A 27,234-nucleotide genomic window follows, 5' to 3' on the forward strand; every position below is an offset into this window, starting at 1 on the left:
CAGGGGTCAGGGCAGAGGCCTGGGGGGATGGAGGTGCCGGGCAGAAGGCTGGGTGTGTGTGGAGCAGCTTGTGGCAGGGGTCTGGAAGGGATATTTTTTTACAGTGTTTTTTGACAATCTATTTTGATTTTTGGCAAATTTTGACTTTTTTTTTAAATAAATAATTCTGGTTGTGGAAGAATCAGTTTAGTTTTTTCAGCCCCACACCCACCTTTTCAAGTGGGGAAAAAAGTTTTTTTTTAAAAAGTGTGGTTTTCCCTCTCTGTCTTTTTCAGTGGCGGAAAAAAGTGAGGAAAGAACAATTAAACTTCTAAATGCTAATCTTTTTGTTTCAATTTAATAAAAAAATGAAAATTTTCAGGAATTAAATTTCAAATTACAAAATGTTTAATGAAATTTTTTTAAAAAATATTGACTAGCTCTAACTGTAATTTGAAAAGAGAGCACAGTGTTTTTTTTTTTTATGATATAAAAGCAGCCTAAGTCTCACACAGACCATGATCTTCTACCACCTTAACCCACAACATTGTGTCTGTTATTTGATAAAGGGACAAACCCTATCCTTTTCATATTTAAAAGTGGCCCATTGTGGTTCCACAACATAAGGTTGGGGAAATGCTGGGACCCTGTAGGTCCATACCCCACACTTGTTGTGGAGCACAGCTCCTTTGAGGGCACCCTGTGTTCCACCATGCTGAAGGTGTGAGGCCATTGGATCTGTGGCTATGCAGGGCCAGTGGATCTGTGGCTCTGCAGATCAATTTGCTACCGCCCCCGCACCTACGGGGATGGGAAAGAGTTCCAAGGTCATTATTACAACCTTGAGGGTTTAGTAGCAATGATAGAATTGCTCTGTTTTTACTTTGCAGCTATAGGATGATGATTCTTTCTGTAACAAACCCTCTCGCCATGAGTTCTCTCCATTTCCTTAGCCCAGTGGTGCAAATATGGTGGTATGGTCCAGTATGCCATATCAATAAGATATTTACAGCCGGTACTCCGTACTCGAAAGACACAGGAGGAGCAGAACATGGGGCCGCTGGCAGCTCCTCCGGCGTGGCTGTACCGCCCCCAGCTCTTCCACGCAGGTGCGTCTCCTGTCTGGAGTCTGTACAGCCCCGCCAAAGGACAGGGCTGCGGTGGGACGACAGTTGCGCTAGAGGAGCTGCTGGCGGCCCCACATTCTGCTCCTTTCACTGCTGTGGTTCCGGAGAACCCTGTGGTTCAGAAGTCTCCCGCGCAGTGGGAGGAGGACAGAGCCCCACCCCCAGCTAACGTGGGATGGATCATGGGGAGGGGCCGGGGAGAGTGCGGGGCCCTGGGCTGGGGGCGGGGAGGGGTCATGTAGGGAGGTCACGTGCCCCTCCTTTAGCTGGTGCCCTGCAGTGTACTGGTAAGAAATGTATTCTACTTGCACCACTGCCTCAGCCCAATTACTTGATTTGATGAAAGGGACAGGATTTGCCTCACACGCAGGAAAGGGGTAAAATCTGAAGTGAATCAGGTGAAAAATTGCTACCCAGAGGACTGAAATGAAAATTGATTTGGCAGCAGCAATAGTTTGTGGAAAGCTCTCAGCCATCAATGGTGAAAACAACTGATGGAGGCATAATGAGTTACTGCTGTGTACTTGGAAGTAAATATTAAAACAGTAAAAATACTAAAGATTTTTAGGGGAATAATAGAAAAACAGGAAGATAAAACTTGGATGCCTTTTTGGGGTAATGATACTGACCTTTGTAAAGAGCTTTGATATCTACTGATGAGAAGTGGTATAGAACTGGGTGGTGGTGGTATTAATCATTATTTTTTGTTTGTGGACCATTATGCTGAGCAGATAGTCTATAAGGTGCCACAGGACTCTTTGTTGCTTTTTACAAATTCAAAAGACTAACAGCTGTATTGGAGCATAAGCTTTCGTGGGTGAATACCCATTTCGTCAGACGGTGATGAAGTGGGTATTCACCCAGAAAACTTATGCTCCAATACATTTGTTAGTCTATAAGGTGCCACAGGACTCTGTTGCTTTTTACAGATCCAGACTAACACGGCTACCCCTCTGATCTTTTGAATTTTCTGTGTGGTTAAGATATGTTGTTTTAATGGTTTTTAGTAATTGTATACTTTATTGGTGTCATGAGTTCTTGAGACATCAATTATCAGCCATTCTATGGATAAGTCCTCAATAATGATGACTTGTAGCTAGAATAGCTGATGATTGACATCTCAGTAACTCATGAACATGAATTTATTATAGTAACACTTTGAAGTTAGAAATGTGTTTGTTACTGCAGTTATTTTCCACTGTATCATCTGGTTTTTTTTCTATACAATAAATACATTTTCTACCACTAACAGAAGAAGTGGACTGTCTAGTTATAAAATGTAATGTTAGAACTGTCTTCCTTAATTAACAGCCAGAGGCTAGATTCTGTCTCCTAGAGACTGAAAGTTGATTATATCAGATAATTTATCAGTTTTATTAGAATGTAGAAAACAGTATTTTGATACCTGGATCAGTGTGATGACTGCACCAAGGAGAAAAAGTCTGGACTTGCAGTTCCTGCCTCAACATAAAATAAACCCTTATGTCAGGCAGGATTCAAACAGAAACAAGAATGCTTGAGTTTCTCGTAACTCATACTCAATAGGAGTAAATTTCCTACAGCTCTCAGTTCAGTAAAGGAATTCATTTCTCTTTTTCTGGCTCCCAGTAGAACTATATAGTCCTTTTCTTACTGAGTTTATATCCCAGCTCTCTGATAACAAAACTTCCTGATAGCAATTAGCCTTACATATCAGTGACAGTTTCTTGAGGAGAGTGCTGATAAGTCTCAGTGGTAGCACCTCTCTCTCCTCTGGTTTCCTGACCCAGGATCTTACTGTTGGGTTGATAGGTCTCATGCACGGTATAGCTACCCAGTGAGATGCATTCCCTCTTATGTAATCATGGCCACACTTTAGGGAAGACCAATTTCTCATATTACTGTTGTTATTTTATGGCCTCCACAATATAATAGATGCTGCATAACCATGTAGGAAGACATGACCCCTGCTCTGTAGAGCTTGCAATCTAAATAGACGTACAAAGAGAAAACAAAAATAAACAATCCCCTCCCCCCCAAAAGACCAAAAGGTGTGGGATAGCTATGGGAAAGTATGACAGAATGTGAAGATCATGTGGCTACTTATGAATGTCTTTAGCATGGGTGTGTTTGGGGTTGAAATGGAAGAGAAGGAGTTGGAACAAGAAAGGGAAAAAGGGAGCAGCATTAATGTTTTTCAGTTTTCTTATCTAAAATAGTCTTACATATAGAACATCACTTTACAATATCTTCCCAAGAAAAGAAAAAAATGGGAACTTTGTACTTGATTTCACAGGGAGCAAGATTGGGACATTAATGAAGGAAAATGATCATCTGTTATGTGCCTTTATTTAATATGTCCATATTTGAATCAGTTGAAGCAAAATGTACAAATTTCATTTCTTAGCAGTTTATTCCTCCTTCCCCAGTTTATTTCTTCTCTTCCAAGTTTTTCATCGGGATCTATGTATTTTAGCCTGATAGCTCTTTATTTCCTATTTAAGAAAGCCCCTATACAGCATCTAGTTTTCATTGAAGGTTCTGCTTTTTAATGGGTTCTCCAAGAATTCAAGATTCTCCCACTCTTGGGATAAGTGCATTTTGGGTATGTGAACTCAGAGCCTTCTAGAAAGCAGCATTTGTTGGGTCAGTATCCTTCCCCAACTCCTGGAGGTATAAAAGGCAGGGTGACCTCAAACAATCTTTCCCTGTACCTTTTAACGGTTGAAGGCCCTGTGAGCTGGGAGCCCATTCAGGCCCAAATTCTCTGCAGGTATAACTCCACTGACTTCATAACATTCTTATTTTATTAAACCAAATTCTGGGCCAATTTAGACTTTACAGTGTCTCTAGTTTAGTTAATAAAATCTGCCATTAAAACTCTTTTCTAATCTTCTCAATCTAGACTATTTTGGCCATCAGAAGCCATCAGAGTAACTTCATTGATTATAGTGATGTTGCAGCAGCAGACGTTTGGGCACTCACCTAGATACATCCTTTATCACTGTTTTTTCCTTTTTTGCATGCTTTTTGTTTTTTCTTTAAATATTATAGTAAGTCAGTTCTGTAATATGTGTTTAGGTTTTTTGTCTTTTTAATTGCTGGGCCTGTGGAATGGCAGTTCCTTCTTAGGCTGCTTCCCTTTTCCCAGAGTCAGTCTTCCTGTTTGGGTGACTTTTTCCCCAAGGGTGTAGATCTAGAGGACATGATCTTGGAGTTGTTTGTTTATTTACTGTGGTAAATAATTTAATCATTTTTTCCTATCTTAGTTTGCTGAGGCATAAAGAGACAAGGCTCGTCTTAAAGCTTCTGCTGAGCAAAAATCTAAATTGATAAGATCAGGTGAAGAGTTTTAATGAAATTTGTAATTAACCAAATTAGAAACTCTGAATTCAGATTTTGGTCCATAATTTAGGTTTTATAAAAATAAGGTTCCTCAAAACCCCAGATAATAAAATTGTTTCCAGTTAAAATATTCTAACAGAAAAAGAGATTTTTAAACAGTTTCTTGCAGCGTTTTTGTCCACACATTGTTACATTGGTGTTACTGTATGAGACTCAGAAAAGGAAAATGAATAGATTAATTTTTGTTAGACTTTCCACTGAAAGCAGTGCCAAAAGAAAATAAGTTCAATAATGAAAAAAAAATTTGCAAAAATTATTTCATTTCTATTAAGCTAAGGTAGACAAAGGTCAGTTTAAAAAGACTTTTATTCTAATTGTTGGCATTGAGCTTTTATGTCAAAGAAAATCTGCTGGAAGAAGCACATGCTTTTGTAATTGTGTTGGCATACATGATAATTGGTTATACTCATATATTAATCAGATGCTCAGAACTTTGCCTCCATGTGACAAAAAATTAGCCAAACGTTTTACATTTAGGAGTAAATTCAGTGAGGTTTTCTTTTTTTTTTTTTTTTGTGGGAACATAAGAATATGGGAATTGAAGTCACCTCACAGTACACTGCGTCTACGTTCTGTTATTGCAGGCAACTCCATTTTATTATCCAGTTCCTAAATTTATGAAGATCAATTTTAAAACTAGATAATTACACCCTATTGCCTAAGTAGTATCAGCATCTAAATGTTCTGTACACACAAACTACTTATTCATGTCCGTAAGAGCTGATTACTTATTCATGTCTGTAAACACAGGCCGAGGTGGCCAATATGGCTTACTGCTTTGAAGGCTCGCCTTGCAATGAAGTCATGTGACTTTCCTCACTTGCTTATTAGGGATTAGAATACAAAATCTGCCTGCAACCTAGTTACTGATTTTAACTAGTAAGCCATGTTATTGTCAAGTTTCTGTGTGTCCATTTTGTGTTTGCACACAAGACTTCTCTTTCTCATTTTAGATGAGAAAATATTTTCTTCGTATGTCCACTGAACTTTTAAAATATAATTTTTTAAAGTTTTTGGTGACAGTAATATTGTTGTTCTGTACTATAACTGTCATGTCAAATGAACTTGTACATTTTTTTTTTTTTTTAATTTTTCCTGCTCTTTGTACTTTCATTTGCCTCCGAAGGATAGGACTCACTGAGGGCCCTAGCCTGCCATGCAGGCTGATTCCTTATGCGGGCTAAACTCCCATGGATTTCTGTGTGAATTTAGACTGCAGGATTTGTCCCTAAATTAACAGTCATTAATATTGTCTTTGTATATCCTATTCCTTATCTTTGAGGTAGTTTATGAAGATCTTTCTGTCTAGGTGATTAACCTTCCTATATGTTCCATTAAAATATGCAAAAAGAATTTGGAATGATACATGGTCTTTTAAATTCTTTTTATTTACCTCATTTCCTTATTTTTTAAGCAAATATGCCCTTTTATCTATTATACACTTCTACTTCTGCTATTTAAATACAAGTTAACCATAGAATGTTTCTTTAATGAATTCCATTTTGTTAGACAAATAATGTGTAATGTTAAGAAATTGCTGAACACTTTTATTGCTATGTGAAATGCTTTGTTTTTTGGTAATTGTTTTTTGTTTTGTTTACAGAATGCTCTTTTTAGTTGCATTAACAGAAATGAGAGTAAGTATTCTCTATATAGTTAAATTTATTAATATTTATTTCTGTCCAATTTTATTTTCCCTTCTGTATTCTCAGTATTTATACCCCTACACCTACAAGGGATGTGGGTGCGGGTGTGTGGGAGGGAGCTCATGAGTGAAATAAATGGGACTATTCACATGAGTAAAGTTATATGCTTAAGTGTTTGCAGGATCAGGCTTTGTGTGTATTTTTGTATATATATTTAGTTTAGATGTAAATGTCTATATTTGTTTCTTTAATTTTTTTATTACTAGGGGTATTTGAACAGTTTCTTAGAAGTTCATCTGTTTCTGCTACTTTACTCCATTTTAAGATTTAAAGTGAAAAATAAGTAACAGGCATAGATGAAACTTCAATCAACAAAGTTACTGTCTTGCCACAAATATCTCTATTAGTAGAAAAAAGATGGAGGGGAAGAAATGATAAAAGGTACACACATGGAATTCTCTCTTCATAAAACATTTCCCAGGAAGTGTCTGTGTGTATTTAATAATGTGGCAACAAATATTTTTATGTGAATGAGCCAGATTTATTCGATCTCTGGTTTTTTGAATTGGGGTGTAACCTTTTGTAACTTTTATGTTGAAATGTTCCGAATTAATATTAAGTTGTTAAAGATAAGAGTGCAATAAAACCCAACTAGTTTTCAGGTTCCAAGATCTAGGTCGGTTACAGAAGAAATTATTTAGATCACTGATTGACACTTTGATAAAACCAACCTTTATTTAAAAGGAAAATGATTAGTTAAACAAACAGGCATGCAATTATCTCTTACACAATACAACAATTATACTTGCGCTTTTTCATCTTTTAGTTTATTAATGGCTGATCAGTCCACTGACTGAAGTACAGTTTTATATTCCTGGAACCTAGTGGTATCCTTTTTGATGTTAATTGGAGCGCTCTTGCAATTAGCAAAACTACTCCTTTTATAATCTGTTATAATACTAATTAACATTAAACTGCCCCAAAGGATAATTTGCCGCCTCCTTATTGGCTCTTTACATCACACATTATTTAAATTAACATCTGGGCCAAAGTCCTTCCCATACTATCAGTACAGATAGCATTTTAATAAAACATCCACAATTCTTAAAAACAATCATTAAAAAGCTTGCTCAAGCTTGTTATAAGCAAACCATAATGGTAACATTACCCTGGGTCATGTTCCTGCTAACTTTTACTTTCCCATAACACTGTATCTCTAATTTATCTCTAACTTTCTCAAACTAGCAACTTCCATTTTCCAGACCCCTCTACACTTAGGCCCCAAACCTAACTTCTGCTTATTTCTTAACCTAAGCTATCCTATAGGTTACAGGGGTCAGCTTCTCTCTTTAGTCCTTAGTGTGTGTATATTCTGATTGTACTACAATACATGTATGGTTGTATTACAAATATGTAAAAGCAAAATAACTGAAACTAGAATCTGACTGTGTCACCAAAACTCTCTCGAGCCCACACTAGCTATAAGGATTTTTCCACTCTTGGAAAACCCAGAAAATATTGGCCCCTTTACCAGCCTGCAGACACACACAATTTCCATGTGTCTGATAATTATTTTAGTAGAGTTTGCAAAAATGGGGTCCTTTTTTAGAATAGTAAGTAGTATGAATGTCATTCTAAATCTTTAAGTGAATTTATTGGTGGAGTACGTATGTTGTTTTTATATATTTATGTGCACAGGAACACACAGTTGTTTTTTCATGTGTTTCCAGTGGGATCAGTTTGTTGCAGTTATGCAGGACATCATACAAACTGCCGGGAATATTGTCAAGCAATTTTTCGGACAGACTCTTCTCCTGGTCCTTCACAAATAAAAGCAGTTGAAAGTTACTGTGCCTCTATTAGCCCTCAGTTAATACACTGCGTGAACAACTACACACAGTCATATCCAATGAGAAACCCTACAGATAGTAAGTAAAATGTTATAAAATGTTTTTATAACATTCACAAATAAAAAAATAATTTTATTGAAATGGAATATATAATATATTGTTAGATTTTGGAGTGAATGTTAATTGTTATAATCTATAATGCCATAGATCACTCTCTGCTTTTCTTCAGAGGGTTCAGTCTGCTAGTATTTAAAGCTAAAGAAGCATCTGCTTGCCATTGTTTATTTTATTTAAAAATGTTTATCAACATGTCTTAATGTAAACCACCATCATAAAGAATACATTTGTTGTTGTCATTATATAGCTGCCAGCTGATAGATGACAATTTTTATTCTTTTGAATATTTAGGTTTGTATTGCTGTGACAGAGCAGAAGATTATACCTGCCAAAGTGCTTGTAAAAAGATTCTGATGTCAAAGAAAACAGAACTTGAAATTGTTGATGGACTTATAGAAGGATGTAAAACAATGCCTCTGCCTCAAGATCCACTTTGGCAGTGTTTTCTTGAGAGTTCAAGGTCTGTTCACCCTGGCGTCACTGTGCATCCTCCTCCTTCAACAGGCCTTGATGGGGCTAAATTGCATTGCTGTTCTAAAGCAAACACGTCCACATGTAGGTCAGTAGCCTTTTTTGTTACCCCTCCCTCGTTATAAATAATTAACAGTGAAAATGCTCCAGAAGCTTCCCAGGTGACAGATGTTCTCATTCAAGTTTCAAATTGGGGTGGTTTGTAGAAGTTCAGCAAATTGGATCCTCCATGATGTCAGTCATCCTGTGGTCCAGTCTTAACTTTCATGAAACAATATCTTTCAGGCGAGAGCTATTCCTTTTATCTCAGGTGAGTACCAACCAAATTTAGGAGAAACACTCAATGAATATGCTGTATCCATGGCGGCTGAGTGCAGTGGCAGATACTGGGGCAGGATGAAGTGGGGCATTTAGTTGCTGATAAGAATTAATGGGGGAAGAATAGCTTCAGCTACATATCTTTTTCCAATTTGACCCACCACAAATATATGCTTGAAAAACTTGCCAATATGGCCTTTACCAGTGAAAGCTGTGTAGTGATTCTGAATTAGAACTGAGCAAACAGTTCACAACATACAATTTATTCTAATAGCATGAGTCTTTTCTGGTCTCATATGTCCATGCACCATTTAATGCTTGAATAATTAATTTGTAATTATTAAAATGATTCATGAATTGAAACAAACATAATTGTTGTGTAGTTTGTGACATAGGTTACCTAAATTATTGTACAAATTATGTAGTAATTTATAATAATCCCAGTTTACCCCATGTTGGAGAGCTAAATCATCCAGTGAGATTACAGAAACAATACTATGTAACCTAAGTGTCAGTTGTGAATTTTACAATCATTAACCATTTGAAATTTGCTTGTGGCAGATATTCAAGCTAAAAAATGTTTTGCAAACATTTGCCATAATAAAGTTTAAGTGTGTTAATGGCCACAGAAAGCGGACCCCAAATTGTTGCAGTAAACCACAAATTCACTTTTAAATTCAATGTATATTTTGAGATTTTTTTTGTCTATTTGCTTGGATCTTCTATAAATGTTCCATTCAGTTTTCCCTCTGTATTTGATTCTCAGCTGTTATTTATTAAATTTGGTTAAAACTGTAGGTATAGTAGGTAAGATTTCAATAATAAGCCACTATTTCTTTCAAAATTAAACGTTTGCCTGCAAAGCCACTTAATTACGGTGTAATATCTAAGCTCAGCAAGAGATTACCCATTTGCAAATTTTTTATTTGCAAATTTTATGAGCAAAACTGATTTGGACGTTTTAGAAGATTCTTTGCATGTATTTGTTTAAAAAAAAAAAAAAAGGGCAACAAATTTTCGCCGGTATCTGTTTTGGGGTTTTTTGGAATTCATATGATTCAGAAACACCTTCAGTGATATCAGTGAATTTAGCCTTAATGTTTTCGCTTTATTTTAACATGCGTTTGGGCAAAGACTCAAGTACCTGAAAGATTCAATGCTTATGGCTAATTTAATGATTTTTCATTAGGCTTTCAAGCTGTGATAACGTTAAAAGAACATTATTAAGGTTGCAGAGTCAAGCAGTCAAAAATCAGGAAATGCCAGAAATAAGGTTGCTTATACAACCTTAGTTTTCTATGTAAGAGGATGCTCTGTGGGGATGGTGAATGCGCAGTCTGTTCCACACTAGAAATGTAAAAAACTTGAGCATGTTCTGCCAGCAATTTTAGCTGATAAAACTGAAGAAATCTACTGGGCATGTACAAACTGTAATTTTTTTCAATGGCTTATAACTTGGCAAAATTTGGGTGAATTTTCATGGAGATGGCAAAATACACAACCCTGATAGAAAGGTCACCTCCTTAGCCAAATTTCAAGTCCCTGCTCCAAAGCATGCAGGTGCTAGAGCTGTTCTCAAAAAAGGTCACCAGAGTTTAACGTGGGTAAAACAGTGTGTTCCCTCCTCCCCCCAATCTCCTTCTCTGAACAGCTAAACTGTTTTGACTGAAATTTTCTAAAAAAAATTCTGCCTGAGGGACACATAAAATATGTAAAATTTCATCCCAGATGGGTATGTTTGGCAAAGTTATAAGCGACTGAAAACAGGATCTTATAATGGGAGAGATGTCCTGGAATTATGCAATGCTGCTTCTCCTCCAAGATAGAACAATACAGTGCAGAATAATCAATATAGTATCTCTTCTGTTATTTACTTAAATTGAGTTAAATTCTCAATTTATTTTAGTCTGCCTTCAGTTTTTCAATACGCTGCAGATTTTTATATTTCAATGTGGAATTGTATTGTGGTCGTCTGGGAGGGGAAGTTGGAGGTCTTGACAGCTGGGTAAGGGAGAGCTGTAGTGTTTGCCACCCAAGATGTGTGTAAAGTGGTGTAGATATTTTTGGACCATGAAAACAGCTGAACTGCCTCAAGCTTTGGGTACTGGTGGAAGACAGACATCTTCTCTTGCTCCCCATTTTGGACACGAGTGTATATAACCTGAAATTGAGGGATGGGGTTAGAAATTTTCCCCTCCTTATTGCCATCTGAGTTATCACCCACAGAAATGGGTGGGGCGATTCTCACCTCAGAGTTACTGTTTCAGGCTCTCTGCAAACTTCAGTAGGTATCTTTGCATTGGTTGTACCCACTTCACATTTTGACATTTTCTTCACAAGCATCACAGCTAGACGGTTACTTTGCTTTTTAAATGAAAGCTCCGCACTCTGAAGAACATCTGAATGGTCTGTCTGCATCCACATATTGGCCCAATCCTGCATATTGTCTGGATGTCAAAAACCAAAAACTTCAGTGAGAATTTTGAAGGATGTGGGTTTTCATGATGAGGACCTGTAGTTTCTTTTTGTATGGTACAAGACTTCTGAAAAATTGCTTTTATTTTAATTTGTTTTTCAGGGAGTTGTGCACTAAACTTTATAGCACAAGCTGGGGCAATACACAGAGTTGGCAAGAATTTGATCGCATTTGTGAGTACAGCCCAGTTGAAGTTTCCATGTTGACCTGTTTAGCAGATGTACGCGAACCTTGTCAGCTGGGCTGTAGAAATCTCACTTACTGCACTAATTTTAATAACAGGTAGGAGAAATGTATAAAATATTTCATAAAGCAATTCCTGTGTTGAGTAAATTTTTTTCAGATTAATATTCTTCATGTTATCGGTGTTTTTTTTCCAAAGATTGTTTTGTAATCAGTGACTTTTTTTTTTTATTTAATCATTAAGTAAAATCTCTTTAGAAAGGTTTTTGAGAAAGTGTTTAATTTAGAAACACAAAGCACACTTTAGAAAGACATATTCAATGCTATCATGATGCAGCTGATTGGAATAAAAGTTCGTGTATAGTAAAATCTTGCTACTCGTTAGTAAAATGTTTTCCCGACTGTTCCTTGTACAGACAAATAGACATTACTTGCTCATTGTTGTTTTGTTTTAGAGATGTATCAAGTTCTAGATATGTATCTAGTTCTACATATAAGAATACCAGGGCTGTCTCCAGGCACCAGCACAGCAAGCAGGTGCTTGGGGTGGCCAACGGAGAGGGGTGGCACGTCCGGCTCTTCGGCAGCAGGTCCCTCAGTTTTTTTTAGAGGGAAGGCTCTGCCGTGGAATTGCCGCCAAAGAATGACGTGGCGGTGGTAGAGCTGCCGCCGAAGTGCTGCCGACCACGGCTTTTTTTTTTCTTGCCACTTGGGGCGGCAAAAATGCTGGAGCCAGCCCTGAAGAAAACGTTTCCACAAACGTTCTTAAAATTCATTGCTCTGCCGTTTATGAAACAAAACCTGGATCTTTTTTATTATTTTCATGATTTTTTTAGTTTTGAAATATTTCGGAGACCAAATTGTCAATTTATAAATAAACCTTCAGTTCTTACAAGCAAAAAAACCTGGGTTATCTTAAATACTGTACACCATATATTGCAAAATGTAGCCAAAAATAAATAGTTTTTCATATTACATTTTAAAATTTTCCTGAGAGAGCACTAGAATGTCTCATAATCTGTTCTTTTTCAGAATTCTTATTCTTTCAGAAATGTAAAAATCAGAGGTATATTCAGGGAGCTTTTTTTAAAAAAATTGAATTTTCCCAGCAGATTGTGATGGTGGTGAATGTGCTCTGAAAGAATATGAATGTATTCGTTTTTAACCTTGTCCTTTATATAATTAAATAATATATGTAAAAATAAGGTACAGGGTCACTAATGAATACATCAACAATTTTAAATGTGTATATATGAAAGTATGTCACTGAGTTAGATCCCTCCATCTTTGTCTAGGAATTACAGATAATGATATAGAGACAACAGGTGAAATCCTTTGAACACTTTATTTTCTTATTTTTATTACTTTTAAGGTAGCTTCTTGAAATGATTTTTAAAAATCATTTCCTTTCAGGTGTTCACAATTGTCTTTTATACCACTATGACACATAGCATAGGGTTCTAGAATTTGTTGTATAAAGTAAATTTATTTTTTCCCTTCTGTATAAAGATGCTGTATTAACTTTTTCCTTTAAGACCAACAGAACTTTTTAGAAGCTGCAATGCTCAGTCAGACCAAGGAGCCATGAATGACATGAAGCTTTGGGAGAAAGGAAGTATTAAGATGCCATTTATAAACATTCCTGTTCTTGACATTAAAAAATGCCAACCAGAAACATGGAAGGCAATTGCTTGCTCACTGCAGATTAAACCTTGTCACAGTAAATCTAGAGGAAGTATTATCTGCAAGTAAGTACATCCATAAGTCTTTTTAACTTCAGTAGTTTTTCAGTTTACATATAAACCAAAACCACAATCTACTATAGTACTGGGTTTGACTTGCCTTAGAAAAGGCTAACACAGAAGGAATGTGATATTGAATAGTTGATGTACTTCCAGTAAAGTCAATGGGAGTTGAGAGTCCTAAGCCCTTACCTGAATAGAGTGTAGAGAAGAATCTCTCTGTGTTTCTATTATAAAGATCATTTTTTCAGGTTTTTACATCCGCTTTACCTATATAAATAGACAAGACCGAGGTTGGAAGGGCAAACAGTGGTGCAGAAGAGACTTGTCCAAGGTCACACAGCATATCAGTGTAACAATTGGAGAAGACCCACGTCTTCTGATTCCCAGGAAAGTGTTCTTTCCATTAGACCATTCTGCCTCTCCTAGGCAGACTAAACTATATATATTATATATAACCATTTCCCTGCAAGACTACTGCATGTCTGTTTTTTCTTGATCCCTGCAGTGCTTGAACTGGGGGAGAGTGGAAACTCTTCATCTCCTACCTGAATTGCATTCAGTAGAAATATTCTTTCTTCTTTTAGTGATGTGATCATCCTCTTTCCCCTTTCCTGGTGTGGGGGTTTGTAGTCAAATGTAAGACAAGTAACAAAACATAATTTACTAACCTTCAAATTGTTTTTTCTCCATTCTTTCATTTGATTTTGGTCTTCTTTCATCTCCCACTTTCATTCTTTTAAATACAGAACATTTTCTTCCTTTTCTTTTTCCATTGTTTTCTTTCCCCTTTTATTGTTTTCCTGTCCCCTTTGTTTTCTGTCCCCATGCTTTCTCTCCACCATAATCTTTTTTTCTCTGTCATTAGCTTCCTTATTTCCCCACATGTACTAATAACTTTTCAGTTTTCTTAATCACTCTTGAGGGAGCACAGTTTGTATTTTCCAGCTGGTATTGGCTTCTGACTGCAGCCAATGCTCTGTGGATGCTTTCTGGGTGATATCACCCCAGGGTACCATAATTCCCACACAAATGGTGCTGGATGAGTCCTCTTGTCCTAGTTCTCACCCTTTCCAGTCATTAAGAGTGAAAGTGAGGAGTGGGCCACATCAGTAGTAAAGGGGAAAAACCACCGCTTCTGATAGGAGCAGCAAAGGAAGACACAACCATTCTTTTTGAGCTCCACATGCATGCTAAGTATGTGGGGGGTTGTGACACTCTCCGCAGAGCACCCAGAACCATAAGCCATTGTGTTACCTCTCTGCAGCAGCAAGAGTGAGTTTTTCTGGGGCTTAAATTATGTGTCAGCTCCTTGCCACTCCGATCTGTCCACCTCACCAGCAAATCAGTGAACAGGTTCCCGAGTTTCCTAGGACGTCTCTGTGCTGTGTCCAGTCCCTCTCACTGAACACTTACAGAAATTAAGTTTTCTGCCCCCCAAGGAGACAGAGCACACACCTGCCTGTCGGTTTAGCTGAGGACTTGCACTTTACTTCATTATAACAGCACTGAGATGATTTATAGTAAAACTTAGAATAAATGTATTAATAAAGAACATAGATTTAAGTGATACTAAGCAAGAGAAAAGGAGACAGGTATGGCTACAAACAAAACAAAATAAAACACACTTTCTAGTGTTGAAGCTGTAACTTTAGCAAGCTACAACTTGGTTTAAACAGTTTCTTGCTTACTTAAAGGTACCAGCACCATCAGCTGTTGGGTAGGAGAATCCAGCGGTCACAGAATGAGAGGATGCTGGCTCTTTGTCCTCTAAGTGATTGATAATTAGAATGTCTTTTTCCTCCCCTTGTATTTTCTAAAGTCTATAGTCTTTGTCTAAAGAGCCAAGACTTCCTGGGGTTCAGAGTCTGGTGTTTCCCCTAGTGTGCTCACCCAAGTGTTTCCTCCAGCTCTCGTTAGCCTAATTGCTTTTTTTCCTTATATGTAAATGTACTTTCTTTGTCCACTGTCTGTAATGAAGCCAGGCAGAAGGTAAATCAACACTCGTCTTCAAGTGATTGCACATGTGCATTCCACTGTAAATGTTTGTGTGCATCAGTGCACAGTTGTCAGAGTTTTTACCCTTAGCAATACGTGTCAGCCTGAGCGCCCTCTGCTGTCTCATGCACATCACACAGGCATAGAAGGCCAAGGTACCCCAGGCCTGCTTAGCTCCTTCCTACTGCCTGTGATAGTTGTTAGAGCTCCCTGTCCTTCTGGAAGTTTTTTCTCAATACCTTTTTATAGTACACGTTTAATTTAGTTTAGTTAGTAAAATGAAAATAAAAAGGTTGTTTTGTGTGGTTCTGGCACCCAGTTTGGATACCAGTGCCGGTACTGGAGATATGCTGCGCTCTCTGAGTTTCAAGACCCTCTGCTCTTGCAGTAAGGCTATGCCTGATAGTGACCCTCACCCCAGCTGCCTTATTTGCTTGGGGGAGGCTCACGTAAGGCAAGTGTGGCATTTGTAACAACTTTAAGCCTTGTTGAAAAAAGACAGGGACGCCAAGTTAAAATGTCTGGTGATGGACTCTGTGCTGAGCCCTCTACCTTGTCCAAGTATCAAGGACCTCTGCATCTCTCAGTGGCACATCTCTGGCATTACGAGTTCCAAGAAGCAGATCAGCATCACTGGTTCTGAAGAACAAGCATTGGAAATCGGACTCAGTATTAGTCATCACAAGACTTGAAGAGGATGAGCTCTTCTGAAGACTCTGGAATGCATGCAAAGAGGAAGCACTTCTCAGAGCACACTTCTAAACAACGGAGTTCGTTGACTGCAAAGCACAATGTGGCCCTGTCAAGACCAGCTTCAGAAGCACCTTCATCAGCAACTTCTTACATCGCAGTACTACGGAGTGTTTTCCTGGTACTATCTACTCGAGGCATTTGAGGCTGCGAGAGAGTTGTTGAACCTCTCAGTTGCATCATCACCAGAGGTTCAACAGTGTCACCCAGCACAGTTTCCAAAGGTACCGCCTCCAACAACTTCATTTCAGCATTGAGCCGCTCTACTGCACATGGCCATCAGGGTACCAGTGAGGCTGGTACTGTCCAGGAAAAAGCTGCAGGTAGTATCCCCAGCTCCCCTTTCTTCAGAGCTTGAGCCACCTTCTGCAGTACCAATGGGTACGGCACCACCTTGGTCTTTTTCCTAATCAAACTCTGAAGTGGGATCCTATGTATCCCAGCTTATCCATTGACCTCAGGAGGACTATATTACCTGCCTGAACTGGTTTCTGGCTCAGTACCAGCAGGAAGCTTATAGGAGGGACCCTTGGGTTACTCACATTTGGGGTTGGGGGCTGCACCAGTGGCCCTTTTAGAACATGTGGGGTTTCCCTCCCAATCATCTATTGAGCTATCTCTTCTCCATCTATTGAGTGTCAGGAACATCGTTGCCACAAGCACCATAGCATTGGTACTGAGTTTGGCACTCAGGAGAGTCATGATCCATCTCACGAATAGCTGCAAGAGGAGCACAAACTGAACTAGCCCTGGTACCATTAGCATTCTCTTCCTCATCCCCAGATGAGGCAATTGTAATTGAGCCTATTTCTTTACCTCTGGATTATTTTAAGACTTATCAAGGCTGTGGAGGAGGATGGCTATGGCCCTAGATATTCATCCACAGGAGGTCCAGGAAAAATCCCACAAGCTGGTAGACATTCTGACCTCTGTGGCTCCAGTTGAAATAGCCTCATTTATTTGTAGAACTAACTTAGAGCCTACTAAGATCCTCTATCAGACCCCAGCTTCCCTGAATACAAGAGTGGAGACATGGTACTATTTCCCTTCTTAGGGATTTGAGCACCTGTATAACTATCCTCCTCCAAGCTCCATTGTAGTGGCAGCAGCCAATGAAAAGGAAATGCAAGGCCACCAGGCGTCCACCCCCAAAAATATAGAGGACAAGATGATGACTTACTTGGGAAGAAGCTTTATTCTACAGGTGGATTATAGCTTCATATTGCAAACCAGAAAACTTTGCTGGGATGCTACAATTTCACCCTGTCCGATGCTGTTTCGAAGTTCAAAGATCAACTCCCAGATGAAGTGAAATGAGCTCCTGACTTTATTAGAGGAAGGCAAGCTGGTCATCAGAACAGCTCTGCAGATGAGTCAATGCAGCAGATACTGCAGTATGCAACATGGCCTCTGCTATCATGATGAGACTCATCCTGGTTACGCTCTTCTGGTCTCCCTCAAGAGGTGCTACGGACAGTACGGGACTTACCCTTTAAAGGGCCATCGGTCTCAGATTCTAGAGTGACCCTGAAATCCCTGGGAATTTACACCCCAGCAGGGATGTGGAAGGCTTTCTACCCTCAACAATCTCAGCATTTTCAGTGGTTTGCCCCTTGAGCCCAAGAACTACCAAGGAGAAGGAACAGAGATGGAAAAAGATGCCCACCACTACCCTCTGCTTCAGCTGCTGCTAGTTTGCCAAGGCAGGTGGCATCTTCCAGGAGCTCATGTTGATGGGCAGGTTGAGAGCAGTCTGTCAATTGTGGGAGTGACATCTTTTTCTTTTCAATTTTTGCAAACTACCTGTTCCACGTCCATCGTGCTTGGCCCACATCAAAACAGTTGGATGGATTCTAAGCATGGTGGAAGTGGGATATATGTTCCATTTTGTTTCTACCTCATCCTTCCCTTCCCCATCCCTATCAGGGACCCCCTCACGAGAAAATATTGCTGCAAGAGATAGTGATTTCTCTTCCCCATGTGCTGGAACATTTTTTTGTATCTGAAACATCAAGGATTAGCAGTTAGCTCAGTTAAGGTCCCCCCAGCAGCTGTATCAGCATTTCATCCTTCTGTGGATAACCACTCCCTTTTTTCTAACCTGATGGTTGTAAGATTTTTAAAGGGTTTGGATAGGATGTTTCCACACACATAAAGCCCTAATCCATCTTGAAGTCTGAATTTAGTTTTAACAAAGCGGATGGATCCTCCTTTCAAGCCTCTAGCAACCAGATCTCTATTACACTTTTCATTTTTAATTGCCATTACATTGGCCAGGAGAATAGGGGAGTTGAGGGCATTAGTATCACATTCTCCATATATGGTTTTTTACACAGATAAAATTTACCTTTGTTGCCATAAAAGTTTTCTTACAGAAGTGGTCTCCTCTTTTCTTATCAACCAAGTAGTTTTCTTACTGACCTTCTTCCCTAAGCCGTAAGGTGATAAGGGAGAGGAGACACTGCATACTCAAGACGTTAGAAGAGTATTAGCGTTTTATCTGGAACTGACTAAATCTTTCAGGTCTTTGTCTCAATTGTTTGTTGCATTTGCAGACAGAATGAAGGACAGTCTGGTTTCCATGCAAAGTACTTTCATGGATATCCAGTTGTATTTGTCTATGTTAACAGTTGACTAACGAGGAGCCGCCAGATAGTGTATTGGATCATTCGACTAGATTTCAAATGGCCTCTTTTTCTGACCTCTTCCTGGTTCATGCGCACATATTAGACATTTTCAAAGTGGCAACCCTGGTCGTCGTGTCACATGTTTGTTGAGAGATTGCACAGTGGAAGGCAATCTAGAGACAATGCTAAATTTAGCAAGTGGTCATCCAGTCACTGTTCAAATGGATTCTGAACCCACCTCCACATGAGACTGCCAGTGAGTGATCTGCGGTGGAATGGACATGTGCAATCACAGTTACTAACCTTTCCATAACTATTGTTCTTCAAGATGTGTTGCACATGTCCATTCCATGGCCTGCTCTCTTTCCCCTCTCTATTGGATTTGTTCTGGTAGGAAAGAACTGAGCGGGGCCTGAGGCAGCTCAGCCCTTTATGCCTATGTGAGGCAGCAGAGATTGTTTGGCCTGCCCTGATGGGGTAAAAAGTTTCTGACAACTGTTCACTGGAGCGCACAAACACCTAAAGTGGAATGGGCATGTGCAACGCATTTCGAACAGTCATGGAAAGGTTAGTAACTGTTTTTCCTTTGCGTAAGGCAGCCTTGTTTATCCACTGCCTCCAAAACATATTTTAGGAAACATTTCCAGCACATAGACATAACTTTTCATACAGAAACCGTACATACATCACACAATGTTATTCATGACCAGTGTGTGACCAGTTCTTATATACTGTCTTACAAGACTGTTTGCCTAAATATCCTGACAACTGTGTGTGTGCCCTTTGCCAGCTGGCATAAAGGGGCTCTTAAGGTCACAGAGGTTTTTGGTGGTTTTCTTGTTGTTTTTGCTTTGGCACAGTTACAAAACAAACTGTCCAAACCCAGGGTGAAAAAAACTGCAGTTTCAGCAATAAGTTTCTATAATTCCTATCTTCATACCATAAATTTATACCTCTCTGTATGTTTGTGAGCGATGAATGGTATAAATGATTGGGGGAAATTAATTTTTTTATGCTTCTTGTAAAAAAAAAAAAATTTCCCTCCAGTAGTGTGTTCATTTTGTATAATTATTTATTTTCTCTGAAGATCAGATTGTGTGGAAATTCTGAAGAAATGTGGAGACCAAAATAAATTTCCTGAGGGCCACACAGCTGAAAGCATTTGTGAACTTCTGTCTCCAACAGATGACTTTGAGAACTGTATCCCTTTGGATACATACCTTAGTAAGTACCAAAATATCTGTGCAACAGGGTTGGATTGTAAAATGCTTTTGAAGTCTAAAAATTGGTATTTCATTTTTTAAAATGGAATCACATGAAATTGTTCAGCTGAAAGTGTTTCATCTAATATATTGGATCAGAACCCCAGCATGACTTCACTTCTCGTACACTTCTGCAACTTCAATGGATGTACATTGATTTATATTAGCTGAAAATCTGGCCCATTGAATCTTAATATTAATATTCTTCAAAATAGTAATGTCTTTTTGATAAGGTTAACTAGCCTATGTATCAGAAAGAACCCCTTCACACCCCAAAGTATTGAGAAACAAGAAGACAATCAAACATGATCCCCCCTTTCCTTACACAACAAAAGACATCTGTCACAGTTTCAGGGTAACTGCATCTGCATTTCTCCCTCCTTTGTCCACTATAGAAATGCTCATTCAGGTCTCAGGCCTTCAGTTATTCCACTACCATCTGAGCAGAGATTTGAGGCTGTGCAGCCCCCTGCCATATACTTTGATATCCCCAGCAAGCCAGTCTGCTGAACAGCCAGTACTTCTGCTGTGCTTTCTTTCTGAGGGCTATAGCCAGTGAGTGCCAGCCATTTCAAGTTATCACACAGCTCATTCTCAGCAGAGTATATTTATTGGGGTAAAAGGACAGAGAGAAAACATACATAAAACTGTTCATGGATTTACATGCTTACTAAATATACCAGAAATTGTACAAGAGGCCCTGGTAGGCGAAAGTCTTTTTCACCCCCACCCACTCCCTATCTTGATAAAAAGGGCTGTGAGTACTTTATGGCTCGTACTGTCTGGCCTATCTTAGTTACAATGGGTTTTTGTTGTTGTTGTTTGGGGTTTTTGTGCTTTAAACATAAAATACAATATGTGAATGCAATATCTATCCCAGCATCCTTCACAACATCCTCTTCTCATCATGTTTCTGTATTTGAGTTACCTTTCCCATGTCATTGTCTCTCCTTTCCCCTCACTTTCCTTTTTCTCTTTATGCAAGGAAGTCATTACTACAGAGTCGAGGGAAACTGAGTTGAATCTTAACAGTTCACCAGTGACACCAAATTGTCTTCAAGAAACTATGTATGTTTCCAATTCATCTTCAGGCTGTCCTGTAACAACCCTGCTGTTGCTGTCATGGGGTTTCTCTTGATTAGAGATTGCCAATCAGTCCCAATTTGTGTTCTGTGTTGTAGACAAAACTTATTTGGGAAACAAGATTGATCAAACACATGGTTACTTATGAGTAGAATTTGGGCCAGAGTTTTCAGGAGTGAAGGGCTTAATATTTTAACCCATTACAAGTAACCTCTCATGTAAAGCTTCTACATAAGCATTCTCAACAGTGGAGAACGAAAGATTTCAAGGAATTGTATGTGGCAGAATAAAATTCAATGTTCAAAATAGGAAATGCCATGCTTTATTAGAAAAATTATCATGGACCTCGTTATTATTTAAATCACTGCAGCTGATCTGTAATTACAATTTCAGGCCCGAGTTCTTTAGGTAACATTGTGGAGGAGGTTACACATCCATGTAATCCAAATCCTTGTGCTGCCAATCAGTTGTGTGAGGTAAATAGAAAAGGATGTCAGTCTGGAGAACCCTGTCTTCCCTATTTTTGTGTTCAAGGTAAGAGGTTTGGACTGCTATTTACACTTTAGCTGTTAGTTAAACGTGAATTGTAGAAATTTTGGTAAATATTTTAAAATGTGCTGGTAATATTCCAAAAAAGGAAAAACTGTTTTAAGATTGTCACGGTTTCCATTTTTCCCCACAAAGGGGGGGTTGTCTTTTCAACCTTTTTTTAGATCTCCCCAAGAATTTCTCATTTCCCTTTTTCATTTTTCTCCCTTCCCTCAAAAGACACATGTTTAAGGAATTCTCTGTCCGGTAGGAGATCTGAAAGTTTTTTTTTATTTTATTTTATTTCAATTTAGAATAAATAAAAGTGCCTTTATGTAGCCTCTGAGCATCATGCCAATTATTTAAAATTACAAAAACATAATGCAATACGAATCAACTCACCCCTTCCGCAAGCAGCAGCATACAATCAAATACTACTTCCCAGCCAGGTGAAACAAATGGACCCTGCAGTGAGTCCCGAAAGTCCTCAGATATCGGCTGTTTCAGACGAGGTCTCGAGAACATTCTAAGAGCCCTGGAGGTCCTTATGGCAAATGTCTGTGAAAGGTGGTATCTCAAGTAGGTTGGTCCTAGGCCATAGAAAGCTTAATCGGTCAAAAATAGCACCTTAAAGTCTTTCCAGAAACTCGCAGGTAAACAGTGCAGGCCCTAGAGCAGTGTCAGGTGTCATCTATAGAATGCCACCTGAGCTGCCTTTTGCACCAAGTCCAAATTCCAAATCATGAATTTGAGATGTAGACTCACATATAGGGTACATTGCAATAGTTTAACTTGGAAGTGGCAGAGACATGGATGATGGTAGCAAGATCCTCATTTAAAAGATACGACCGTATCCATATATGGTAAAATGCCTTTTTGACTGCTGCTACCTGATTCTCTAACCAGACTCCCAAGTCATAAACCCAGTCACCAAGGGTGGCTGAACACCATCAATCTTATGGACAGATATTACCATCATTTCTTCCAGTTCCCTTTAAAGAATCAGGATTCAACCTGTGGCCTGGAGGCCACTTGTACCCCTACATTTTTTCCCTTGAGGGCAGTTGTGTTAGGAAGAATATTTTTATTTGATTGTGAATTGAAAATATGTCCCCTTGAGAGAGAGAGAGAGAGAGAGAGACTGATTTAATTGAAGGTTTTGAATCAGCTCCGTTGCTACTGGGAATAAGCAGAGGTTATCACCTCCCCAGCTACATTCCACTATTTCCCTTTCAGCCTCAGGAGCATCTCTGATGAGAACTGGGAGTGCTCTGAACAGCTGCTGTTACTTTACTCCTGCAGCTGCTCAGCAGTTTCCCTCACTGGCCATCTGCTATATCACAAAGGAAGGAAGGGTAGCTTGCTGGCCAGCTGTTCCAATACCTATATCCTTGCTGGGCTGTGGGAGCCCTGGAGAGAGAGAGAGAATGGATAGGTGCTCGAGTGGCTCTACCTAAGCCTAGAGAACTAGTTAAAAGTATTGATTGTGTCCCCATGACCTTTATGAAATAGCACGTTTGGCTCTGAGGCTGAAAAAGATGGATTTCACTGCACTGAATTGCACTGGCCTGACTGTTACAAGAGAGTGATTCAATTGCTAATGGAGACAGAAACTCTGTTTCAGAAAGTCCTCAGAAGGCTGAACTGTGACTCTAACATCTTCCTTGTGTTTTTAATAATTTTTTAATTAATTGACAATCCATGGGTTTAGTTTAGTAATTAATCAGTTACTCTTATCTATCTTAAAACAACCCCCCCCCCAATTTTAGTTCTTTGAGTTACTGTCCCTAGGGGGACACCATGTAGATGCCCATACACCTTCCATCGAAGATTTGTTCAACAGGTCTGTAGGTCCATGCTTGCATCTTTCACTTCCATGTGCTCCAGAACAAGGATATATAGGGAGGGTCAGACTTACTGCCACTCAGCTCCTTTTCAACCACCTGTATTTAGACACAGAGCTTTGCAGTGTCCACTAGCTTATTTTCTCGCTCTCTGTATCTTACTTTATTTTAGTATTCCTTATTTTTCCCTGGGCACAGGTTTGCCAGCTTTGGACTTGGATGCCCGCACCTATTCTACCACTGGTACCGACTCATCTGCCAGTACCAACTACTCTAGCTCCTCTATTGGACGTGGGATGATACGTCTTCAGAGTCAAACATCTCTGTCTAGGATTTGACTACCTTTCCCTTACAGCCTCTGTCCCTTTTTATCTACCCTGACAAGGATACTCTGGGAATTAGTCATCATCCTCCCTGCCAATGTTGGCAGGAACATCCCTAGAGTCCCACACCCTTTCCATATGCCTCACCACAATGGCATTCTACCACATGGGCCCCTTCCCTGACCAGTTTTACAGGGAGCCTTGATGTAAAAAGGCCCACCAAGAGGAGCCTTCAGGCCCAGAGTACCCCTTCCACAGCAAGCTCCACCTTCTCAGGGAGACTTTTTTCAGAGGATCAGGAGCCAGTGGAGCCTCCTTCCAACAAATGATTGGCGTCCCCAGATGAAGCATTCCTATCCCCTCCATCATCCTGTACTGATGACTTTAAAATTTTTTGGGATCTGATGAAGAGCGTCGCTGAGACACTACAAATTCCCCTTGAGAAGGTTCAGGAGGCCCAGCATTCCCAACTGGATATTTTCCACACTCCATCTCATCTACTCTATAGCAGAGCCCTCAGACCACAGTGAGGTCTTGCTTACAGCTCCTTGGCCATATGGCAGCCTGCACGTTTGTTATGCCTCACTCCAGATGCCTCCAAATCTGGCTCAGATTGTTTATACATGCAACAGACACAGCCTGTCCAAAGGTGTCCATTCTCTAGAGAGTCAAGGACTCTCTCAGTTGCTGGAAGGACCCCTGCAGGGTCTGCATTGGGACATCTTTTTCATGTCTACCTCCCATAAGGACCATCACCTCAGACACATCTATGCTGGGTTTGGGAGCTCACCTTCAGGTCTTAATAGCACAAGGCACGTGGATCGCCCAGGAATCGTTGCTCCATACCAACATCCTTGAGCTATAGGCAGTCCATTACATATGCTGTTATTGCTCATCCAAGATTAAGGACCACTTTGTAAGTATTATGACGTACACCATTGCCCTGTTGTCTTACATCAATCAAGGAGGAGCAAAATCCCTGTCCTTAATTGCAGAAGCAATAAAGCTCTTGAATTGGTGTCTAATCCACCAAATCAATCTCTTCAGCATACCTACTAGGTCTGCAGAACACCATGGCAGACTATCTGAGCAGGCATTTCCTTCAGGATCACGAATAGGACCTGAACAATCATATCTTTTGGAAGATCTGCCTCACATCAGGCTCCCCAGAGGTAGATCTTTTTGTGACACCATTCAACACAAAATGCCATCATTTTACTCGTGGGTCAGGCTTAGTCACAACTCTCTGGAAGACGTTCTCCTGACTGCCACGCTATGTGTGCTGCTATATGCCTACCCTCCAATGTCTTTGCTTCTCAAAGTCCTAAACAAGCAGAGACAGGGAGAAAGCAAAGACAGGTATGGTTGTCACACCTGATTTGGCTAGTGCTGAGTCCACCTCTTCTCCTCCCTTTTGGTGACAGACTGCCTGACCCAGAAATCAGGCTGTGTAACCCACACCAACTTCATTGCTACACCTTTGGGCATTGCTTCTTGATTGCTCTCTGGTCTAGAACAGGACAATTCTCCTGAGGTGCAGTCTGTGCTGCTAAACAGTAAGAAGCACGTCCTAAGGAAAACATACCTCCAGAAGTGAAAGCATTTTGTGTGCACAGTGGTCGTTGTCTTTGTCTGAGTCTTCTCTCTCTATCGTACTGGACTACCTGCTGAATTAAAAACCCAGGGATTATCTTTCAGGTCGACCAAGGTCCACCTGGCTCCTATTACAGCCTTTCACCAACCAGTTGAGTGGGTTTCAGTTTTTACTTACCTTACCTTACTAAAAGATTCCTGAAGGGTTTGACCAACCTCTTTCCTCCTGTAATACACCCCACTCAACCTTAATTTAGTCCTTAATGCTTTGAGGGAATAAAAAAAACCCTTTGAGCCCATGTGCAGTTGTTCTCTTCTGTACTTGTCTCTTAAAACAGCCTTCCTTGTAGCCATTACTTCGGCCAGAAGAATAAGTGGACTGGGAGTCTTTATGGCTGATCCACCTCTACACTGTGTCGAGACAAGGTGACTATTTGTCCTCATCCTTATTTCCTGCTTAAATTCTTGTTGGACTCTCATGTCAATCAGGACATCCAGCTATTGGTTTTCTATCCCAAACCTCATGCTTCAAGGGAAGAGGCCAGTCTACATACTCTAGCTTTCAGAAGAGCCCTCACTTTTTATTGCCACAGGAATAACCTTTCAGATCCTTTCTCAGACCCTCTATCTCCATTGCTGAGAGAATAAAAGGAACTCCTCTTTCCTCACAAAGTCTATCTGAATAGGTCTCAGGGTGCAGCCTAACATGTTGCAAAGCTTGTGGGGTGCACCTTTCACCTAGGGTGACAGTCCATTCCATCAGAGCTCAGTCCACCTATGTAGCTCTGCCTAAGAACATACCCATTGCAGATATTTGCAAAGCTGCCACCTGATCATTAGTGCACACATTTTTGTAGCACTATGCTATCGTCACACTTTCAGACCTGATGCAGCTTTTGTTGAGGCCATTCTGTGAACTGTTCTTAACTCATCTCCTCAACACCCACCACTGTAATTAAGGTACTGCTCTGGAGTCACTTAATGTAGAGCATCTCTAGGGACAATAGCCTGGAGAAGGAGAGGTTACTTACCTCTGCAGTAACTGAAGTTCAAGGTGTTTTGTACCTCTGGGAGCTCCACTACCTTCCCTCCTTTCCCCTCTGTTTTGGAATTCTTGCCTTGAACTTCGGAGTTGAGAAGGAGCTGGAGTTGCGGCAGGTCCAACTTTCCCTATATAACCTCGTTCTGGAGCATGAGAATGTGTAGGATACAGGTGCGGACACTCACTACTGATGAAAAATTTCCAATCAAAGGTGCACATGCATGCCATACAACTAGCATCGAGCACCCACAATGACAAAATATCTTGAACTCTAACTACTGTAGAGGTAAGTAATCTCTTCTTTCCTGTTCCTTTCACTATCCCTTGCACCTCCTGGCTTTTAATCCTCCTCTTCCTTTTCCTTTCTCCATCTCACTGCTGTTTTTCTACCTCTTCCTCTTCTTATTCTTCTTTTCTCTTAACTTTTTTATTCCTTTTTATTTTGTTAACATATTTTCATAATGTGTTATTCAGTGTCTTCAAAATGCATACAAGAATGGAAGCGAGGAAGAGGAAAGGAGCTCAGGAAAGACTCATAGACTCATAGACTCATAGACATTAAGGTCAGAAGGGACCATTATGATCATCTGGTCTGACCCCCTGCATGCTGCAGGCCGCAAGACCCTTCCCTGTACTCTACCGTTGAAGTCCCCAGTCCTGTGTTTTAGTGATTTCAATCGGCTGAGACCCTCCTGCTAGTGATCCCTGCCCCATGCTGCGGAGGAAGGCGAAAAACCTCCAGAGGCTCGGCCAATCTACCCTGGAGGAAAATTCCTTCCCGACCCCAAATATGGCGATCAGTAATACCCCGAGCATATAGGCAAGAGTCTCTAGCCTGACCCTTGTTGGCCATTATGTTGTTCATGTACCATTGCTTGGTTTTCCTTGACT

General features: G+C 39.9%; 1 protein-coding gene across 1 annotated transcript in view; it reads left to right on the plus strand.

Moving 5' to 3' along the window:
• Positions 1–27,234, plus strand: part of RECK (reversion inducing cysteine rich protein with kazal motifs) — a gene marked incomplete in the record, with an annotated part of 268,496 nt that overhangs the window by 195,574 nt on the left and 45,688 nt on the right. The window contains 7 exon segments of the mRNA XM_034761431.1: positions 6,094–6,127; positions 7,867–8,064; positions 8,395–8,662; positions 11,471–11,650; positions 13,087–13,299; positions 19,756–19,892; positions 21,407–21,547. Of these exon segments, the coding sequence (XP_034617322.1) occupies positions 6,094–6,127; positions 7,867–8,064; positions 8,395–8,662; positions 11,471–11,650; positions 13,087–13,299; positions 19,756–19,892; positions 21,407–21,547 (1,171 nt within the window).

Source organism: Trachemys scripta, chromosome 2 (genome assembly GCF_013100865.1).
Source record: "Trachemys scripta elegans isolate TJP31775 chromosome 2, CAS_Tse_1.0, whole genome shotgun sequence".
NCBI lineage: Eukaryota > Metazoa > Chordata > Testudines > Emydidae > Trachemys > Trachemys scripta.